We start from the raw sequence: 22,563 nt of genomic DNA, 5'->3' as shown, positions 1-22,563 counted from the left end.
TTGCTAACCCCAATCAGGTCTTTTAAGCCATTTGCTTTAAACTTGATGTACTAAATCTGGCTGTGTATGCCTCTGCTGGAAAAGAAAAAGCAAGCAGCTACTCCAAAAAGCCTGCAAAAGTAGTAAATTAAGCTTTTTTTCTTTTGTTTGTTAACACCTGAAGATGTTTCTGTGACTTTAAGCACTAGTAAATTAAAACCAAGCATTTAACGTAGATTTCTTTGCAAGAGCACTGGGTAGAAGATCGAGGAGAAGAGATGGAGTCTGGTCGGGGATTCTGTGACTGTTTTGCCTCCTTGCTGCTGTACTTTAATCCCCCTGGGAGCAGGAGGGCCATAGACAAAATCTCTTGCTGCCAAAGATGCTGTGGCCTGACCCCCAGCACTCTCAAGGCAATACTTCATCTCTGCAGCCTCACTCTTGCCCTCATTGCTGCCTGCTTGTTAATCTCTCCTTAGAATAACGTTTATAAACAGGTTACCAGATTTCAGCAGAAGGCTTCTAGTTGCAAAAATACTATTTCTCATTTTCTAGCTGTAAATGTACATAGAAATACTTAGGGAAGCATAAGAGATGACACAAGAAAATGCCTTAAGAGCAGCCTGTTGCCCTTGCCATGTCTGCAGCATCACCGCTCTGTGCGTTGCCTCATCACCATGCTGTCCACTGGAAATGGGAGACCAGGGTTTGCCAGGGGAGCAGCTCAGGAAACCCCTTAGATTTAGTCCACTAAAATAAATAAAAATCCAGAATACAGCAGTTATGGCCACATGAAACAAACACTGCAAGTGGATTTCTTTTCAAATACTTCCTCTATTTGCCAAAATCTACTTTTTTTAATGAACATGAAGGAAGCCTTCTGAAAGGCTTTAAATTCCAGTCCTTGATGGCTTTCCAATATATTTCAGTGGAATCTTCACTATACAGGAAGCTAGTTTTTTATCCCCTTTTTTTTGTAGGGCAGTCAGATTTCACAGGTTTGAGGTTTTCTGACTTTAAGTGAGGGGCAGCTCATAGTGGGCTAGCAGGACAGCTGAGAAGGTTCCTCTTGGCTTGCTGTCACCCTGGAGCACCATGTGTTGCCTTCTCAGCTTGTCTGTTTTTTTTTTGCTGAGCCCTGGACCACAGCCTGTGCAGGAAGTTTCTCCAGCCATAAATGCATCCTGAAAATAGGGTGTTAGCAGACCTTCAACACCGATTTACTTTGCCAGTGGTCATATCCCCCAAAGCCTAGAGACTTGCAGCTCCAGGCTGGTTTGCAAAGTCACCAAGTACAAACTAAGGAGAATTTCCCCAGGTGAAGCACAGAATGCTCCTCACACCAGTGCCCAGACACTTCACAATCGTGTTGCCAGGGTCTAGTCGCAGCACTGAGGCTCTGTTTCCCTCTGAAGATTTACCCTGTTCTCTCTTGCAATTGCTGATTGTGTATGCAGTCTCTAGGCACAATTCTAATTTTACATGTACTCCAGGCAATGTTGTAGGATGATGTAGGATGTTTTCTTGCCTTTTCCTAGAGCTATTCCTAGAGCTTTTCAGTGACATGTCCTTATAGCCATAACACACTTGCACTCTGAGAACTGATTTTCAAACAGTACCTTCACATTTAGCAATTCCCTTCCCTGGTCATTTTATACTGTAGGTGGCTTTGTACCACGCACTGCTCAGGGATGCAGTCTGGATTAGGCTTTTTTCTGCTTCTTCAGAAGATGGAGCTCTTGCTCCAATAAAGCAGAGGGAGAATTAGGCAGCCAAGCTTGTAGAGCAGAGTAGGGGCAGAAGGGAGCACTGTAACCCTCACATATTATGAACTGCTTGTGCTTAAATACTGTTTTGCATGTAAGCAGAGTAAGGTTGATGTTGTGAAGTCCCCAAGAGCTTAGAACATGCTGGAGTAGCTTCAGAGCTGGGGAAGAGACGGTCTCCCCCTTTACCAGGGGTAGTGCCTCTGATATTGTTTAGCTCCACATCCCCACAATAAAAATGTATCTCCAATCACAGAATTTCATAACCACAATTCATACAAATCTGGGATTTATTATATTCAGTGCAAAGCCTTTAGCTGAATAGATAAAATTATTCTCTTACCTTAACATTTTTTCTTAGATTTATACTGTGGCCCTAACCAAAAGCTCCCACCCCAGGATGGCTGATACCTGCACACTTACAAGCTGTTCTGCTCCCCTCCTGATGATTATTCCAATGAAGGGCCGGTACAAAACATAATGAAGTTACAGAGCACTTGTTGCAACCCATTTTAAGTTGTCAGGTGTATATTGGGTCACTGCCCCACTCCTCCTGCACCCTGCCTACATGGAGACCTGAACTTGCAACACCCCAACGAATCCACAGATGATTTTATTTCCTTTCCTTATGTGGTTGTGTGTAATTTTCCTTACAGATGAGTGGTTACTATTGACAGTGCCATATGACAGTTGATAAAAGTATTTTGGTCCAAATCTTCTTGTGCAAAGGTGGGCATGGTGGAAGCCTTAAACTTTTAGTAATCCTTGGCCAGGGTGTAAGCCAGAAGGTTTTTTGGGAGGAAGGTGGCTGGCTTGGAGGTTGTTTTGAAAACCAGTTTTCCTTCAGGTGTGCCTCTGGCTATAATTTCTGAGGTGAATCATGACTGCTTTCTTCCATACATATTTATTCTGTCTCCTGTGCAAATCCAGGGTGGACTTTTTTTTATTTATGTGCTGTAGGAATAGTTTTGTATTGCAAGTGGTAACACACAGATCTCAAAATGGAAAAGATTAGGAGAGAACTCTGCTCAGGAGAAGCAATATTAAAGAAATAGCTACTGCTGGGATTTACCAGTGTGTTGCTAGTTTAAGCTGCTTTGCTAAAGTGGTCAGGCATTGCCTGGTCAATGGGGTTGACTTTGATGTGAGTTAACAAGGAGAAGCAAGATCCTCTGTTGTGCATGATGTACATCCTGAGGAATGTGAGGGCTGCAGCATTACAGTCCCTGCTCCTCTTCCACTCTGGGACAGGAGACAAAACATTTCTGCAAGTCCCCTGGTTGCTAACGTGCCAAAGGTCATGATTTACAGCACTGGTAGTGTCTGTGTCAGATGGAGATGAGGTCCTTACTGGAACCCAAAGTAGATGCCATGATCCCTTTTCACTTCAGTGCCACATTGCTCACGTCCAGCAGCACCGCGGCCTCCCCTCTCATCGAGGTTAAGCTCGGTCCCTGCTCTTCTTTTCTCTCAGCAGCAGTAAACAGATGCCAGCAAATGGAAACATGTTGTTTGCTCTGGAATTTTTACATCAGAGCAAATTGGAACCAAAATGTGTTCAGCTCTTCTCACCTGACTTCTAAGTGTGGTCAGAAAGAAGGGCCAGTGTCCGATGTCCACTTGCTGCATGGAGGTTGCATGAGGCAGATTTCTTTCAGAGAGAGCATGAAATGGAGTTGCCTCTATTAAAGAAGGGATTCAAATGGAAAATGGAAGCAGTGATAAATACCTTTACTTGTTATTTATTTAAAAGAAACATTGCTACAGCTCTCAAGTTCTTTTAAACAGCAAAAAAGTTACTTGGCAGAACTTGATTAGAGCACAGAGGCAAGGACTGTTCAGAGCAGACATGAGAGGGTACTCTGTGCCAAGGCAGGCCCACACACCACTCTTAAAGAGGGCACATGCTTCTGTTCTACACACCCTCTCCTAGTTTGTTTTAACACCCCACTTGCCAAATTATCTCTTCCAAGCCTTAAGGGGATCCCCTGTGTCTGCTCTTAGTGCAATAAAGCTAAGCAAAGCTTTTCACCCCAGTAGTGCCCGAAGGTCTGGGTTTTCATGTCCGCTGCTCCTGCTGGCCAGGGCAGTGGGCATTGTCCTCCCCACTGTAGTGGGCTTGAGGCAACCCTTGCCGTGGCTCCCTAGGCCATGTGGTGTGAACCTGCCCGATAAGAGAATGAACCCTTGAGCTCTTGCAGGCTGGCACAAGCATGTTGGCTGAAACACGCACGTTTTGTCCGAGTTCTGTTTAAAATGCCACTCGTAGTTTTTCAGCTGCAGCACAACTGATTGCACTGTTCCTCAGGCCTTGTAGTGACTGCAGCCACAAGCTTTTGTACTTGTGCAGAGTCCATCAGAGGTAATGCTGACCTTTGAAATGAGTAGCAGGGTGTCCTGGCACAGCCCCCCTTGCCAGCCAGCTTCACAGAACAGCTATTCGATAACACTGTAGAAAACCATGTTGAGCCTGACAGAATTAGGAGTCTGGAGAAGGTATCAGCTGGCTGCTGGGATAATGAAGTGATGGGTGATGGGAATGAGTCAAACCCTGTGGTCCTGCCTTAGCCAAGGCTCTCACTGAAGCTGGTGAGAGTTCAGCTTTTAGGGAGAGCTGCAGGAGTGCACTTATTTATTTTTTTATGTTCTATAAATGTTACATGATTACAGGGAACAATGTCTGTCTTGGAATAAGATGCTCTAATATTAACATCATTCTTCATTACTTTATAGATGCTGCCCTGTGTAACACGAGAAAGTTTAGTTCCCCTTGAGTTAAGGGTGAACTAGGAGCATCCTTTTTTCGATGCTCTTTGGAAGCTTTCAACTAAGTGTTACAGAGAAATAGCACAATAGTTGGAGTTGTCCTGCACTGTTCATCAATCACATTTACAGACCTCCACAGCTTCATCTGCACTCAACAGGACTGGGGTCCTAAGCAGCTTCTCATAGTCATAAAGGAAGCCATTCTCTGCTCGCTCTTTTTTTTGCTCTCCTGTGGAAAGTACAAGGTTTTATTAATTTTACCTGCTGTTTTTCCATGACATCCATCACGTTTCATCAGAGAAGGACACTACAGTTTCCTGATGCTTTGTTTAGATGCTTGAAATTTCCTCTACAGGTTGAAGGCTTTACCTTCTTATTAGCTGACAACTGTTGAAGTTGCAAATAAAAGAGCTGAGTTTTGGTAAACCAAAAAAAAACCCACCAAACCCAAACCAAGAAGCTGTATGTCCTGCTTAAGTGATTTTATGGGTGGATTTTTCTTATTATCTACTTCAGCTATGTGAATGTAATGTTCTGTAGGAGCATCAGCTGGCTGACTCACAAGCAGAGATGCAATAACACTCAAGATCCTCTTTTTGCACTTAGGGTCTGGTCCAACCCATTGCAGTCAGTCCCAGTGATTTCAGTGAGGTTTGGATCAGGTCAGACTGACAACTCAGGGTTGTCGCCAATCACTTAAGGGGCCCAAAGCGTCCCGAGGCTGAAACCTGTATCGAGCAAGTGTGGAAGTTTACATTAAATGTATGTACTTTTGGAACACGTGCCATAAATCAAAGTTAAATGTCCATGTTTGCACTAAGGATGTTCTTGTGATAAGACTGTACTTTGCAGCATCTTTAACAATAATGTATCTATTGAATTTTTGAGAAAGAAAAACAGAGTATTGAACACTTGCCATTTACTTTTGTGTTTCTTTGTCTGGTTTTGCTTTTGTAGAACATAGGCACAGGTGGTTTGACTTGTAAACAGACGTGTGCAAAGAGCACCTGGGTGTGGAGAGCAGGGTCAATAGTGTGCATGTGGTACTGAATTTGCTCTGTCCTGTTAAAATGAAATGTTTCATACCGTGGGCAAAAGAGGGACCTTTATGATCTGACTTGGAGTTATGAACCATGGATTCTTAGACCAAGCTGTTCTGTTAAAACATACTGGGGGTTGAGTTTGGGGTTTTTTGTGACCATTTTTGTATGGAGGAATTGTTGAACCACCAGGTTGTGGTTGCCTGGGGGGTTCCCTGCCATGCAGCCGTGGGCAGCTCTGCAGGTAACCCCCACACACCCTCAAAAATGTGACCACCTGAGTCTGAACTGAGCACCCAAAGAGCCCAGTGTTCTTCAGCCACCGGCGGTCAGAGCAGAGAGGTTTTAATTCACCGAAGGTTACTTCCGTCTACATCAAAACTGATCACAGTGCACTTGCTAGATGGAAAAGTAGGAGTCTCTTAAGTTACTGTCGGGGCTGTTTATAGTGCTAACAATTCTTGTGGTAACGGTACACATTTTGAGGTACAACTGTAAATATTGGTCTCAAACGTAGCACACATTGCATATTAAACAGTTTTAATCTTTTTTGTCTTCCATGGTTTTAAATCTAAGCTTTTATTAATTTATGAGGTTGATAAGTTCTGCAAATCTGAATGTACAGTCTGAGATTTTTAACATTTGAAACTTTGCACACGACATGGTATGTTACCTTAAGTATGCTGTTGTACTAGGCTCTTCATGTACATGTATAAATTGCAGCAGAGGATTTTCTCTGACTGCCAAGTTTAAATGAACAATATTGTATATGTACCTGTAAAAAAATGTGTTAAATCTATATTTAAAGATTAAAGACTTGTTAAATAAATTCATAATAGAATATGCAATTCTGTCCAAAGACACCTCTGCTGTAATTCTAGAGGGGAAAAAAAAAATCTCACGGTGTTGGGGATATTTAATTTCTTTGAGGTGAGTGTATAATGTGTTTTGATTTGAAGATAAGCAGTGGCAGATGATCCAATTATCTTCTTGCTGGATGGAGTGGCAATGAAATTGGAAGAGGGACCATAGTACTGATACATACTGAGGCATACAACTCAAACAACAGCTACTGAAATCCTGCCCTGGCTGAGGGTGTCCCTGTCCCCAGCCTTCCCTGAATCCAGCACCAGGCCACCTTCGGGCTGAGGCCACGGGTCACAGGTGGAGAGGTGCACAGGAGCTGAGTGGGCATCAGCAGCCCTTTTGCAGGTGGAGTGAGGGGAAAAGTGGTCTCTGGGGCATGTCTCGGCAGGCAGGAGGGAGGACAGGTCTGTCAGTGGGGTTCTGCCTACAGAGAGGTGCCATGGTAAAGCCATCGCTGTGCAGTGCCTGAATGCCATGCTGCTTCCCTCTACACCCCTGGAGTTCTCTATGGAAGGAGACACGAGAGGAGCAGCACTGATCAGAAGTAAGGCTCCCTTCCTCTGGGGTTATTAGGCAGCTTGGCACAGAACCTCTGCCCAGCACAGCCTTTCCCTGAGGTGCCACCTCCTATTTCCTGAGCCTCTGTGCAAGCAGCCACCCCAGGCACTGGGCAGGCACCTCCCTGTGAGGATTCTCCCACCTGCTCGGACTAGATGCTGGGCTATCCCACCTTGTTAGGGGACATCACACAGCCTCTTTTGGGGAGGGCAGTGCTGCATCTCCATCACTCCCAGCAGCACTCATGGCCACAGTCTCTAATTTAACACCATCAGTACATGGACCAGGACAGGTAATGAGCACTAAGCAGTTCTCTTTATAATCCTAACAAGGCTTTGCAGAAATTGTTAGTAAAAAGCCTGCCACTGTCTTTAGATGACCTCTACGCACATTCTAGGTTATTTTTACAGCTGATTTTGTGCCATGCTAAAGCAAGATGACCATTTCCTTCTGCCAATCTCAGCCTGGCTCATGAAAACGTCTGGCCACAAGTGCTGTGGGTGCAACACTGTGCATGTTCACCTCTCTCACAGGCTCCTGCCACAGGGACGATACTGGTTGCCCGCGGTGCCTGGTGCCTGCTGAGCTCCCCCAAGCCATAGTGCTATGTGGTGGTCGTGAGCAATGCTGGTGGCTCACTGCCCTGGGGCACTTGTGAGCCCCAGCTCATCCACACCAGCCTCTGCATTTGGGATTTGGGAACTTACACCCTCTCAGCAGCACCAGTGTGTTCAGGAATGCAGTCACAGGTAATTAAAAGGGCTTTTTATTTCCATATTTCTGCACTTCCACTGTGTTGTCTCAACTTTTGCTTTCCAAGAGCAGAAATTAGTTCATTTAGAAATGTTTATTAAAATACAATGATTTCTGAAAAACAGATTGCTACGGTGTGTCTGCAATGACCCCAGTCCATCCTCTGGCACCATGGCTTAGGTGAGCCTCGTGATGTCCTTTATCCACCTCAAGTACTTGGAGACCTTGGTGTAGATGCCGTATTTACCTGGCTTGGCGCACTCCTCACCCCAGCTGGTGATCCCTGTGAGAAACCAGGTGCCCTCAATCTCAGTGGTGTAGGGGCCTCCGCTGTCCCCCCCGCAGGTGTCACTGCCCCCATCCTGGAAGCCTGCACAGAACATGTTCTGCAGGATGGTGGTGGAGGTGCTCTTGAGGCAGGTTGGCCGGTCCACAAAGGGCACCTTGAGGATCTGGAGGACGGTGGCGGGGCGGCCGCGGTAGAGGGTGCTGCCCCAGCCGCTCACCGTGCCCATGCCGTGCTTCAGCAGCGTGTTGGTGAACTCCCGGTTGCCCAGGCAGATGGGGGTGACGTAGCTGTTGAAGCTGAGCGGCGAGTCCAGCTCCAGGAGGGCAATGTCGTTGTGGTGCTTGTTGACATTGGCATCATACGTGGGGTGGGGAAGGATCTTCACCACCTTGCGCCGCTGCTCTGTGTGGTCATCCTGGTTGGTGTTGTATTCACCTGCAGAGGCAAGTGGCTTAGGCTGGAGCAGCTGCCATGCCCTGACCTTGCCCTCCCAGTGCAATGCCACCCCAGCTGGGTGGTCACAAAGGGATGAGTGCTGCCTCAGGCTGCTCCTAGCCCAGTTCAAAACAGGCTGTTTGCTCCTTCTCAAAGGGCGTTGAAGATTCCTCCACATCAGCACCTCTTTATTCCCCAAAGCCAACAGTACCTGGACTCCCAAGTGTAACATGCACCACCTGATCAAGTGCCAAAGGTCCAAATATTTTGGCCATGGTCAGTGGCAATGTGACTGTTCTTGGGATTGAGCACCCTCACAGACAGGTGAGGGAGGTGAGGCAGGGAAAGCCTCTGCAATTAAAAATCTGTGCTTAAAAGAAATCAATTATTGCAAAAAAACACCTGACCTTCCTGTTTCTGAAACCTCACAGCAGAACAAGGAGCAGGGGGCTATAAAATGCCACCCCATCCTCACAGGTGCCTCTGAGTGCATGAGGCTCAGCTGGCTGTGATTGCAGGGCACTGCCGCCAGCTTCAGGCTCCTGTGGCTGAGGTGCTGGCAGCCTGTTACCTCCCCTCCTGGCTTGTGTAACAGGTAGAGGGGAGGGAAAATGTTGTGTGGGCTCGTGTTGGGTCTGTCTGCAGCCGAAAGCCCTCTCCTGCTTGTGCCGAAGGCTGCAGAGCAGGATGACTTTTCCCGCTTGCTTTCTCGCAGCCCACGAGTCGCAGCGTGTGTTTAACCCCTGCTGCGGCGGCTCTCCCTGCTTCACTGGAATCTCCAGGGCTCACAAGCTGCTCTGAACAGTATCTGCAGCACTCCTGGCGCCGGCAGTGTCCTGAGCCTGCTGCGGCTGCCCGCGGGGAGCAGCGCGGAGCCGGCGGAGAGGTGAGGCGGCTTTGTGTGCTCCCGGTGCTGCCGGCGCCTGAGGAAGGCGGGTTTGGTGGCTGGTGCTGCTGATGTGCTCTGTGAGGGGGGTATTTTTTTGCAGCAAAGTGTGAATGTCAGCTTCCTTGCTGGCCGTGTTGCCACAGTATAAATGCGAGACAGACGTGAGGGAGACTTTCTGAAGGTTTCTCTTATGCTATGGATGTTTACTATTGCTAGGGACCTAAAAAGATGCTTTGGGGGTGAAAGTGGAGAGGTAGAGACACATAACCCACTGTTACAGATTTTTGGGCCTCCTAGGATGCTGTATATAAAGCTGAACATTTGTCATGAGTGGATGTGAAGGAATTGGATGCTGCCCATGTAGTGTGCATGGTGCAGGCACAAATTCAATAGTCCTTAAAGCCCTGCAGAATCATGTTTTGCTCTCTTGACTTTCTGCCTGACTGAAATCCTGTCCTGGCAACCCAGTGGTGGTGCAGAGGTGTGAAGGTAGCATGAGGGGACTGGGCTGATAATGTATCTGAAATGGAAGAGAGGTACGACACAGGAGAGATCCTGAAAGGAGAGGCAGTCTGCATGCAGATGCAGCAACCACACAACCTCTGCCCAGGTAGAAACGTGCTTTTCTGGACAGGGACTCTTTTTCCACTGGGCATTTTATACTTTTTCATGTTGGCAGGTGCAAAGCTGCTCTTTGTGCTGGGCTTTCCAGCAAAACTGCCTGCAAGCAGACAGCCAAAACATTGTGTGTAAGCTGCGAGCCTCATCCTGCCCAGCCCCACAGCACATGAATCCAGGGTCTGGCCAGGCACACCTAGGAGATGGGCTACATTAACAGGGAGGATGAAGATGCACCTGGAGCCCTCTCAATGAACTTGGTTCTGTAGATATAAACTCAGTGCTTCAGGTAGAATGACATTTTGGTCACTAATAGATTAGATAAACAGCATGATTCTTTCCTGTCTCCTCTCAGTGCTGCTTGTAATGATTATTAACCACGTCAGTGTTCCCTTCCTGTACCTATTGGTGTAACTCTACTGTACCAGATATGTGGGTAGAAACAAATAATTTGGGGAAGCTGGCTGTGCCACAGCTGTGGTGGCACCTTGTGTTGTGTTATCAGCAGGCTGCCTGGCAGCTGTTCTGGAGCAGCTGAGTGCAAAAGTCAAGGGGAAACACCATTTTTCAAGCAGAGTTACATTTGTTTTGTAAAGTCACATCATCATTTGCAGTGCAGTCTGGCTGTCCTGCCTCTACCTGACTCCCCAGAAACGAAAAGCATGCTTTCCCACATGACATACAGTTTCTCTACTTAAATTCATAAATTCTATTTACTTTTAAAGAAGTTAGGAGAAAAAATAGTCATGTCTTTGCCAGGAGCTACTCAGGTTACTGGTGCCCTTCTTGCACTAGCCATACAAACCCCTTCTCTGAGAGTTGTGTGAGAACTTATTGTCATCCTCCCCAGAAAAGCAGAAATCCCCAGTGAGGTCCTACATGGACAAGAGGGATAAAAATCCATGACATCAGCCCATGAAGCAGCATCGTCACTTTACTCCACTAGGCTTTTGAGCAGCCTGGAGTCCTCTCTGGTTTAGGTGAGATGCTGTGGTCAGGTTGAGCTGTGTTTGCAATGTGGCCCAGCAGCTCTGTAGCTTTGGTACCAAGACCAGGCCCTGCTGGTTGCTCCCCCCAGTAGTGGGGGTATGAGCAGAGACTGGACTGCCAAATGCCCCAGGCCCCTTGCCCATGCTGGCCCCTGCCCTGAGGTGCTCACCTGCCACGGCAGTGACGTTGTCCCCTGGCTGCAGGCAGTGTGCTGCTGTCACAACCCATCTCTCGTTGATGATGGATGCGCCGCAGAAGCCCACGCCGTGACTGTTCACCAGGTGAACCTGTGGGAGCAGAGGGAAATCACACCCATGGGTTTGTGTAAACCAGGGCAGGATGTGGGCAGTTATGGCCATAGGGAAGGCTGTGTTTGGGTCCTACAGAGCCAAAACTGCCAGAGATGTTGCTCCTTGGGGAGTCCTTGCCCCTCCATCCCCAGCTCTGTCTCAGGGGCTGCCCAGCACTGCCCCACACACATGTTAGTGCCCTGTGGCACTTCTCACTTTGACACTAGATGTAGGGGCAGACAGCCCCAAACAAAACCTGAGTCAGCATAGGACTTGGAGCATCCAAAATACAAACACTTTCACATATACCTGCTAAAAGTGTTTTGCCAGTGACTAGATCTTAACCAGTTAATTGCAACCCCTTGTACCAGTGCAGGTTGGGGGTGACCTGCTGGAGAGCAGCTCTGTGAAGAGGGACATGGGAATTCTGATTAATAACAAACTAAACAGGAGCCAGCAATGTGCCCTCGTGGCTAAGAAGGCTGATGGCATCTTGGAGGGCATCAATAAAAGTGGAGTCAGTAGGTTGTGAGAGTTTCTCTTTGACATCTACTCTGCCCTGGTGAGGCATCATTTGCAGTACTGTGTTCAGTTCTGGGCTCCCCAGCTCAAGAAGGACAGGGAACTTCTGGAGAGCGCCTGGCACAGGGCCACCAAGATGATCAGGGGACTGGAGCATTTTCCTTACAAGGAAAGGCTGCAGGACCTGGGACTGTTCAGCCTGGAGAAGAGAAAGCTGAGGGGAGACTTTATCAGTGCTTATAAGTACCTAAAATGTGACTGTTGAGAGGATGGGGCCAATCTTTTTTCTGTGGTTGCCAGTGACAGGACAAGGGGTAATTGGGCACAAGCTGGAACACAAGAAGTTCCACTAAAACATAAAGAGAAACTTCTTTGGTGCTGAGGTGAGGGAGCCCTGGCACAGGCTGCCCAGGGAGGGTGTGGATTCTCCTTCTCTGGAGGTTTCCAAACCCACCTGGGCATGTTCCTGTGCTCCCTGATTGAGGGCAACTTGCTTGGGCTGGTTGGTCTCTAGAGCTCCCTTCCAACCCCCATCATTCTGTGATTCTGTGAAAGTGTGTCTCTTAGCAGCAGCTCTCAAGTCTAGCAGGGACACAGCTTCTTTCTGTACAGTTTTATGCCATTCAACAAAACTTGTATAAATAAGATGATCCTGCCTTAGAAAGAAAAATGAACAGGCAGAGTGATGACTGTGGTTAGGGGAGAGCTGCAGGAGTAGCCAGTACCTGCCAGGGCACCTCTCCTCTCGTGCTGTCTGACCCTCCGACGATCCGGGTTTCTGTCTTAATTACGGGTGTGATTTTCGTGGTGGCAGCAGTGCTGGTTTCCGTGATGTTGTCAAGTGTCTCCTCGTGAGCATCATCCTGGTCATCATTGGTGATGTTCCAGTGGTCAAAGGTGTTTATAGCTCGGGTGAGCTTGGTCTTTGCTTCAGGAGCTGTGATCCTCCCGCAAGGATATGGCACTGGGAGGGAAATGCTCATGGTTAGGATGGGCCATGCATCACACTCAGAGTTACAGCGATGGAAGTAGCAGGTGAGGAGGCAAATGCTGCCTCATCTCAGCACCTTGTTTTGGGACTGACATGGGAGATGCAGGGCTGTGAGGCAACGGGGCCTTCTCCATGCAAACATTTGAGCCGCAGTGCAGGTAATATGTAAGAGTAACAAAAGCATGTTTTTTTTATGGGCTTTAGGAATAACATTTGAACAGCTTTTAAAAAGAAGAAAGCTTGTGAGAGAGGGCACGTGCCTGATGGGACGTGCAGCTGTGCCTCTGTTTGGGGAGATGCTGAGGTGCATACTTGGGAGGCTTATTGCAGAGGCAGCTGGGCACTTGGCTGACATTTCAACAGCAAATAACTCCAGCACAATAAAAGCCCAGCTGGGAGAGGGCAGGAAATAGTATCTACCAATTGTACAGGTAATCCTGCTTGGCACCAAGGTGAGGAAAACATTAATAAACTATTTCATGAGCTGTAGACTTGCTCTGTTAATGAAGACCTCATCTGTAGGCTCATTTCAGATGAGCTCTTCCCATTTCTCTCCTACACAGTGTGTGTCGAATTCCTGCTGATAGTGGCAGTCAAAACATTAAATAGCATCAGGCATTGTCTTTCTTCTGAAAAGCTTTTGACAGCACTGTGCAAACAAACATTAGTGTAAAATCAGATGTAAGTGTGGCCTACTAAAGTTTCTTATTTTTTTTAAAACACTTCTCTTTGGGAATGGCACTTAAATAAGTGCTGAGTGATGGGAAGTGCCACCCGTAAGGTTAGGCTAGGAAATAAAGGTTTTGCAGCCAACAAAAGCTAAGCTTTTACAGGAAGGGCAATTACACAACCTGAAATATGATCTTATTGATAACAGTAAAACTTTCTGGTCCAGTGAAAGTGATACAGCATGTTGGGCAACACACTCCTGAGCTCCTAATGAACTTCATTAATGGAAGGAATCTCAGCTTAAGATGCTTCCTACACTGATTGCTTGAAGTGAGTGCTTTCAGGAGCTCAAAGTGTTCCTGGATGTATGTCTCAGACCTTCAGAAACTAACTCACCTGTTCAGGTACCTGCATGCTAGCTTAGGTGTGCAAATCTGTTACTCTAAGGTGTTAGAAATATGGTAGCATCAAATGTTAAATTGACCTTAGGTGACTCTGTCCTGTTTCCTCTGCTTCTCAAATGTTCATGCCCAATTAACTTGGATGTTGAAGTGGGTTGGCATTGCACATGTCTGTAACAGCATAGGAGTGGGGTAAAGCTGGGGAATGTACAAGAACCAGCTATTCTTTAGCTCTTTATGAAGTTGCCACATTAAGCAATGTGTTTCCCCTCCACCCCACTCAACACCACAGTTAAATCACAGAGTTTCACTCCTGCCAAGGGTCTTTGTGTACAGATACACACTGATGGGAGGGCAGCACCCCCACAAAGCTTCACTTTCCATCCAGCTCTGGTAATTGTAAGACACTGTGTGATGGCTAGCCATGAAAAGGATCATTAGGAGGATTTATGGTAAAGAAAGGTTATCTTTTGTTCTGAAGAAGCCCTTGACGTTGGATCTGTAACCAAATAGCAGCTTCTTTTGGAAGAACATGGGAGTGAGCTCTGGCTGTCTGGACAGCAGAGTCTATGCTAATGTAGCTCAGCATCTCATTTCTGTCTCCAGAAAACTATTGATTCATATCTACAAATATAAGATGGCTGCAATCAGGAGAGATGTTTATGTGAGCAGCCACCTGAAATGAGCGTTTGTCTTATGAACACATCCCCAGACAACCACCCTCCTTCACCATCCACCTAGGCTAAAAAAAAGGGTGTAGAAAAGCCTAACCCCACATCTGCCATTGGAGAAGTGCAGGGTCAGGATCTTTACATTTTCTGAGTGGGAAAACAAAGCTAGTTTCCAACAGGATATTGCATTTCTATGAGATTCGTGTATCTAAATCCAGGACAAGACCTTGGAAACTTTCACCAACATCTCTTAAAAACACTTTAAAAGTTAACCTGTAGGTTCACAAGACTTTCCATCTTCATGAAGTCTGTAGCCAGTGGCGCAGGAACACACAACTTTCCGTGGTGGGTCGTGCCTGCAGAAATGCTTGCAGCCTCCGTTTTTAATGGCACAAGTGAAGTCTGAAAGAAAAGAAAATGAAACTATGAAAACTCCATTGAACTGGTTGGAGATTTGTTGGGACCTCAGCCTGTAACAGCCACTGGTTGTTCCAGACTATGCAAAATGGATGCTTGTCTACCAGGAGAGTGTCCTCCTTCCAAATCATGTCCCTGCTCATGGCAAAGGGGCAGTGGGCACCTCCTTGAGAAGGCAGATTGAGGAGCAGCCATATGAGAAGTCCCATCGAGCCCTGGCACAGCCTCCTGCCTCAAACAACTGTGTGCTCTCTGAAATTTGGCAGGCTGGCTGTAAAGGACTCCTGCAAATATTTGGTTACAAGCCATGTGATTTCTCCACTGTCATGCTGCTTTCCTCCCCACCCCCCGTGCTTATGGCAACGGGAGCCAACCCTGAGCCCAAGAAGGGCTTTTTCCCGGGTTTAACATTAGGCTCCACATTTTAAACCTCAAGCAAAATCCTGTGTTCTTCTGGATGTACCAGTAAACCATCACAGCCCGACTCAGAAGACCCATTTTGGTAGGATGTTCGATGAAATGGGTCCCATCCTGAGGCCTGGTGAGATTCCTGTGCCTCGTGTGTGTCTTCTCCCACCCCAGCTTACACTGGGAACACCATCTCTTGAAGGTGGGAAATGATGACTCTGCAGACATCCTTTTAATTCTCAGTGAGTCTTCAAATAACTTCACAGCAGATTAACTCCACTCCTACTTCCTCAAGGACACCTCCCTTCCTGTAGCCATTTTAATACCATCATTTACTATTTTTACAGAGCTCCTTTTCACGCCTCACTTCTAGCTCTATTTTTGTTCCTGTCTCACTTCCATGAGAAATCTGCAGTGAGACTATTTAAATTTGATGCAGCTTTGAAATGCTCTTTTTAACGTACACTCCTCTCTTGCCAGAGCAGAAGCACAACTAGAAAGGGAATCTTTTATTAGTGCAGTGAGTCTAGCACATTATGCGAGTCACTCAGCCCCTGATTATATTATAAAAATAAGAGCTGAATATCCCTCTTGCTTAAATTATCAGCTGTTTGGTTTTCATAAACTCCCCAGCCCATCAGGAAAATATTTGCCTTTTGTTTGCCTTCAGAATCAAGGTTGCTGGTGATAGTTATAATTATGAATTTAGCAGAGTGCTATGGAGAGGAGGTTGCAGTAATCCTGCCCTGCTCAGCACCTGCTGCCCAGCCTGGTGTAAGAAATGGAGGATGGGGGGACCCATCAGGGTGAGTGGAAATCGTTGCTTTCAGCAGGTGAGCACATTGTCCCTGACTGATGAGCAGCTCTGGAAAGGCTTGTACTGGGGAGATAAAGGAAGGTCTCTGTGTCAACATTTGCACTGGCAATTGCAGTGTGCTGAACAAAAGCCCTTGGGCCTGAGTCTCTGCTGAGCCCTGCGTGAGAGCTGGCATCTCAGTGCTCAGTGGAGATGGAGCTGGGGCTCCACCAAGGATGGCGACATCCTCTCCTGTATCCCCAAGCACGTGCCCCTGTCATCCCCCTGCCAACAGGCTGAATCTGTTCATTCATGCTTGGCCTTACAGCAAGGCAAAACCTGTCTGAAACAGCCCTCTAGATGAAGCCCTACACCCACATTGAGCCAATGGGATTGCAAGTAGAGCAGAACAAAGCCAGGATGAGCCCCCAGTACATACCTATCTCACAGTTCTTGCCTTCATACCCAGCAGGGCACCAGCACACGTAAGAACTTACTGCGTCCTTGCAAATGGCTCCGTTTTTGCATGGATTGGGGTCACACTGATTTCCATCTGAGAGAGATGACAGGAGAATTAAAACCATGAGCATCCACCATGGCTGGTGCTGAGCAAGCACTGCAAGCCTCCAGTAAAAGATGAGCGAGAGGCTGCACAGCTCCCTGCTTTGTAATGGAAGATAAGTCAGATCTGGGCACCCAGCTACACAACAGACAATGTCAGTGCTGAGGTAACAGCAGCAGCAGTGCTTTACCCAGATTCCTAACTATGTACCCTGTCCTGTGGGGGTTAATTCAGCTACTTTCAGCAGAATTCCTCTCCAGTCTCCCTCATTCAACATCTCGACAGGACCTCTTGTCTAAGTTAGGCAGACAAGATTGAAGGTTTGCTTCCTTGAGAGTGGTTAGAATTTCCCAATCTGAGTTGTTTTAACAGTACTATCTTTGTTCTCTGAAGGTCTGGCCTTGGGTTTGGAGACCTCTCTGTGTATTAGGATAGAGAGCCTAGGTCATTGCTCTTTTGTTCTATGTTTTGTGCTACTATTAACTGGTCTAGATGTTTCTTTACTTGCTGGAGCTTTTGTTTTCTGCTGCCTACAGCTGAGAAGCTGAGACTTTAATAAAAATACCCAGTATTGCAAAATTACTGCTCGAACGCTTTGGAGGAGTAAGTTGGTGATGTTAAACTACAGGGAAGCGTGCTTTGAAATGGTAATGCAAGGAGAAGGAGGAAGGGGAACGTCTTGATGCATTTGTGTCCTGCCAGTAAAGTGTGGCTGTAAATTTTGCTTTTAGGACTGAGCTGGAATGCAAAAGGCAGGTTGCAAATGAGGACAGCGTGGTTTTGTCTTGTCTGAGGCAGGGTATTGGGATTGGCACATAGGATGTGGATCGTGGCTGTTGTTGCTGCCTGGTGGGGGCAATCAGGGCCTGGTACCACTTGGGTGCTTCACAAGGGGTGAGCTCCCCTGGGCTGTAAACTGAGCAGCAAACCAAGCACTTTGAGTGATCGAGGAATAGATGGCATTTAGTATTTTTTGAAGAGCTAATTGGTGACAGTGGTTATATTACTACAATGCAATGTTGAGTTTCATTGGTTGCTTTTTCAGAGGACAATCCTACAATGCAAATGTAACTCTTTTTTATTATTTTATAGTCTGGACTGCATAATCTGAATCATTTAATGTTTTTTAGTGAGATGTTCTGGGCGCTTTGCCAATCTACAAAGCAGTTCATTTATTGAAATGTCCTTAAAATTAGTTTCAGATGTTCTAGTGGGCATAGAAATGTTTTTGGTAAGGGACTGGGAAAAGTGAAAAAAATAGATGGTGGTAAGAAAATGGTGGAGAAGTAAGGTTTTGGGACCACTGGTGTGAATTGCAAACAGCTGTCTGCTGTGATCATGTTGAGGCTCCACTTTAATCTGGCATTTCTAGGGATTCACGCTGTGCTTGTACGAGGCTGTGCCTTATCTGGAGATCTCTGCTTGAGAGCAGAGCACTTGCTGTTTGCTGAAGGGGTGGTAATTATTGCTGTTGTGTTTTACTCTGTACCATGACTGAAACTAAAAGCCCAACGTGTGTGCTGAGCTCCACGGATCCAGTGGCCCATGTCAACTGGTTTTGTTCTCTGAGTTTTTTGAAGTTTGTTCAAACAAACCTACTTGAACAATGAAAATGTTCAGCAATTATTCCTTTTTTTTTTTTGTAATCTTGCAGTTTGTACCTGAGCAGGACAGGCCTGGGCTGGGAGGCTGCAGGGTTTAGGGTGCAGGGCTCTGCCTAGCTCTGTCATGACACAGTTTCTGAATACCGGAATACCTTTGTTTCGATAACTTATGCACTGAGAAATGAACATGATGCATTTGAACAATAAGAAAGCAGCTCTTACCAATGTATGTTTTCCAAAACTCCATCTGCAAAGGGGAAAAAAAAAAGTTTCCTTTGGTTTCTAATTTCTGAGCACTGCCTGACTGAAGCAGTGAAGGGATGACTACAAAGCTAAAGCAAAACACTTGCAGGGAAACGGCCTCCTCCGTAATCCCAGTGATGACCAACTAACCTTTAGAGCAGTTCCCTAGCCCAACTGATGGCTCACAAAGGAGATGATGGATGCTCCACTTGGCCCTTTCCCATTTTCCCCTTCCCCCTCTGTGCCTCCTCACCTGAAAGGCTCATAGAGGAACAGGCTGAGGGGAAAAAGGTGTTGCCATTTTGCAGCAGCAATACTCACTGTTTTCTCTGTGTTTTCAAACACTTCTCGGGCTTCTTCAAAGCTGCATTTTTCTTCTATGCATTCTCTCTCGAGGTTCCCAGGAATAACCTCTTCCAGTCTGTTTGAATTGGCTCGCTTTTGCCTCTGCAGCACTGAGTTTGCCTCTTTGCTGTCAAGGAAGACTGCAATTTGGAAAGAAACAGGGGCTAGAGAGTAGCAGACACCATCAGAGGTTGCAGTTGGGGGAGGCTGTCAGGGCTCTGCTCTCCAGAAAACAAGCCCTTTTCATGCATCCATTGGCCCACAGCTGGGGATGTGTTAGGATTGTTATCATCTACTTGAGGTTTCTTTGGTGTCTAACTGAAGTGCAATCCAGAGGACCAAATGGGGAGGACCAAAAGTTAAAGTACTCAGCAGACAGACTTGACTGATGGCGAGAGGGTGATTAGGAGTACTAAAGTTTGATGCCTAAAATATCTACTAAAACAGATGGTGTATCTCCCATCACAGATGCACAGACTGAAATCAGCTATTTGAGAGGGGAAAACAATAGGCTTTTTCATGCTGCTGCTTGGTGAGGCCTTGTTTGGACATAGAAATTGTTCTGCTTTAACTGTCTCTGCATATTTTGTCTGTGAAAGGCCATTTGCCTCTGCAAGCAGAAGAGAAGCCACAGGCTACTTGCTTCTCACCCTTGCCTGTGTGTGTGGATACCACCATTGGCTGCTGGCAGATGACATGAGCCATCCTCACAGCCTGGGCCAGACCATGTCAACAAGGCAGTGTGTATCCACTTTCAACTTGCTGGCCAAGCTCCTGGGCAGAAACAATCACCAGGGTGCTGCTGAATCTGCAGAGACTCCCAGTCCAGGTGGGATGTCCATGGAGGCCACCAGCCACAGGGGCTGCCTGGTGAGGGGCACAAGGATGTGTTGCCATCAATGCTCTCCTGGCAGGGCCATGCATCTCATGGCAGGGTCAGTGGTAGCAGCTGCCCACAGGGTTTGCTCCTTTCCCATTCCCTGGAGACCCCTACCTTGCCCCACTCTTCCCCTATCCCACTGCTCTAAGAAAGACATTCTTCACCCAAAGGAGCTTCCAGCTTTGCCCCTCCAGACTCTCTCTCTCTACCCTCCTTTAACGCTCGCAGCTGTGTCCCTTTTTTGTCACCAGATGGCACAGTAGAGCAGATCTTCGAGCTGCCAAAGGCCACCCTGGACACAGTCCTTGTCTGGAGTTCTGTGCTGGAAGGGATTCAGACACTTGTGGGTCCCTCTGAGGGTCAAGAAAAGAATGAGCTCAGCTAGGCAAGCCAAGGGGAGAGTGAGAGGCGAGCAGCAACTGCTCTTTCCTTCTCATGGCTAATGTCTGCTCCAGATCCCAAGCAGATCTTAACCTTTCCAAACTCGCAGAGGATGACTTTTGTTGAGTTCTCGTGAGCCCCAGGTGGGTTGCTCTTGCTGTGGACAGTGTAACCAGCCCTTTTTCCTAAAGATACAACTGCAAGAGGCTGAACTAATTGTTTTGCAGATCTTTAAATTGTTGTGTAGCAAGCTTGCAACTCTGTCTTCTACTGCTAGTGTGGATTTTGTTAAAAATGAAAAGGAGTATATTAAAATCCTAAACTTAGTCTGGCTGTTTGGCAGTAGACATTGATGGGTAAAGCTCTGGGCTCTTGAAGAAACCAGGCTCATTTCCAACACTGCAGCCTCTGTGGTGTGACTGGTCCCCCACTGGCTGCAGGGCTGTGAGTTCTCTGTGGGACAGCAACATACATCCCAAGGAGACTCCTTCTCCCTGGGAGCCTGGAGGCACTGGGGGGGTGCACAGCCTTGCTGGAGGAGACCTTCCCCATGACATAGGCTGCAGCCTCCAGATTGTCCCTAAGATGGGCAGAAAAGGCCCAGGTGAGGATGATGGAGCCTTTTTTGGTTCTGTAACCCTGTTCAGGACTCTTTGTCACAGTCACACACCACCCTGCATGAAACTGCTGTAGACCCATTCCTTCACCTCTTCCTGGTGAGATATGCCAGGTACCTGCTGTAATGAACCCATTTGCAGGAGAGAACTCATTTTAATCATTGCAACTTGGCCTCCCTCAGATCCCTCTAGGCTTTATCAGTTGCTTACTGATCCCATATACTGCTTTACAAGCAGCGCTTGATTTGATCTGAGGCTGTAGGCCCCATGGGGTCACAGGCATGGGACTCACCTTGGCTGGAAACCATCCTCACACCAAAAATATACTCATGCATGACTTACCAACTTGTGAACCAGTACCTGAGGGAGTGAGGGACCCTGGGGGAAGACCTGTCCTACTACCTGAGTGTAGTATCTTCCAGGAGATACTCCTGGGTGGTACTAGTAGGTACTGCTCACTTAGGCTCTGCTCACTTTCCATTGCTAAGCAAGCATTTTGGAAAGAGGCTTTGTTTATTTTTAACCTGTTACTTGAAATGTGTTAATGAAAGAAGAAAATCCAGCCTTGCACCAAATGAATGCTCACACTGGATGTCAACCAGCCTCTGCTGGAAGTGTTGCTGCCACAGATAAATCAAGCAACAGCCTGCATTACTATGTGTGATTGCCCACATCCATCAAATTCTCTATCTTGTCTACAATTTTGGCTGCAGCTTACAGTCTTTACTAACTCCATGCTGGGTTTGATGTTAAACAATTCTTGCAGTGGCAAAGGCAATGACTATGTTGGGGATATGAGCGCTTGTTTGTACTCCAGGACGAAGCAATGGCACATGCAGAGGTGTGGATTGTACTCCCCAGCAGCACTGTCCCCGTTTTGCCCCGCTGTGTGTGAGTGCATGCATTCTAAAATGGCTGAATTGAGCTCTGAAAGCTTGAAAGCTGCAAAAATTGAAGAAAAATCCTGTCCCTGAAATTAATCCCTGTGACACATCCTGTGTAAAATCAGCATAAAAAACTATTATTTCATCCTTGAGAAAAGAACTTTAGCTTTAAAGAGAGGAGCTGTGAAACCCAGCAATCCCTCTGAGCTCTTGTCTCTTGTGAGACCTGCAGAAAACTGTCCCACTGACAGGTGACAAACTTCTTTCACCTGCTAGTCACCCCCCACACCCAAAGTGAAGGACTTGCTAGGTTTTAAGTGAACTCACCTGCTCTTTCAGCACCAAGACAAACTCCCAGAAGACAAATGAAGAGTATGAGGGGGATATTTGCCATCTTCTTCCTGCTGCCCAGACCTCTTGCTAACAAATTGTTCAGGTGGTGGAGCTCGGTCAATAGTTCCAAAGTGCAAGTGCTTGTTTATTTACTCTGGGTAACCCTTTCATTTAAGGTCCCCAGATGTGCCATTGCAGAAGCTTGAAATGGCAGCATGGGTGTTATTGGAGGGGGCAGGTCCATGTGCAAGAAACCTGCTAGGTAGTTGGAATCCTTGGACTCATCTTCTGCCCTGTAGGATATTACTGCCATGTTTTTTAGGGGTTGAGAATGGCACAAGAATAAATTCATTCAGCTTCATAGAATCAAAGAATGGTAGAGGTTGGAAGGGACCTGCAGAGCTCATCCAGCCCAAGTCCCTGCTGAAGCAGATTCTCCTCAAGCAGGGGGCACAGGAATGTGTCCAGGAGGGTTGGAAAACCTCTCAAGAAGCAGCCTCCACACCCTCCCTGGGCAGCCCGTGCCAGGGCTCCCTCACCCTCAGGGAAGTCTTTTCTTGTGTTTAAATGGAACTTTTTGTGTTCCAGCTTATGACCAG

At 47.0% G+C, this 22,563-nt stretch overlaps 2 protein-coding genes across 2 annotated transcripts in view; one reads left to right on the top strand and one right to left on the bottom strand.

Annotated features, from left to right (window-relative positions):
• The window catches only part of MCF2 (MCF.2 cell line derived transforming sequence), a 58,419-nt gene extending 52,178 nt beyond the window's left edge, over positions 1-6,241 (top strand). The window contains exon 30 of the mRNA XM_062006465.1: positions 4,479-6,241. Coding sequence (XP_061862449.1) covers positions 4,479-4,519 — 41 coding nt within the window. The 3' untranslated portion in view covers positions 4,520-6,241. The remainder of the gene's footprint in view (positions 1-4,478) is intronic.
• Positions 6,242-7,905: 1,664 nt separating this feature from the next.
• On the bottom strand, positions 7,906-22,025 carry F9 (coagulation factor IX). Its single transcript, XM_010210009.2, has 8 exons — positions 21,959-22,025; positions 18,846-19,009; positions 18,504-18,528; positions 16,555-16,668; positions 14,768-14,896; positions 12,488-12,726; positions 11,120-11,237; positions 7,906-8,453 (listed from the first exon to the last, which is right to left on the bottom strand). The coding sequence occupies exons 1-8, from the start codon at positions 22,023-22,025 to the stop codon at positions 7,906-7,908; spliced, it is 1,404 nt and encodes a 467-aa protein (XP_010208311.1).
• Positions 22,026-22,563: the final 538 nt, after the last annotated feature.

Source organism: Colius striatus, chromosome 13 (assembly GCF_028858725.1).
Source record: "Colius striatus isolate bColStr4 chromosome 13, bColStr4.1.hap1, whole genome shotgun sequence".
Lineage (NCBI taxonomy): Eukaryota > Metazoa > Chordata > Aves > Coliiformes > Coliidae > Colius > Colius striatus.
The sequence above is the reverse complement of the archived record's forward strand: the minus strand, read 5'-3'. Positions and strand labels throughout refer to the sequence as shown.

Excerpts from the sequence above, each read along its gene's own strand:
- F9 (XM_010210009.2), bottom strand. The coding sequence starts at position 22,025 with ATGGCAAATATCCCCCTCATACTCTTCATTTGTCTTCTGGGAGTTTGT. Across the intron at positions 19,010-21,958 it reads TCTTGGTGCTGAAAGAGCAG|TCTTCCTTGACAGCAAAGAG; the intron begins GTGAGTTCACTT and ends TCCAAATTGCAG. Across the intron at positions 18,529-18,845 it reads TTGAAAACACAGAGAAAACA|ATGGAGTTTTGGAAAACATA; the intron begins GTGAGTATTGCT and ends TCCCCTTTGCAG.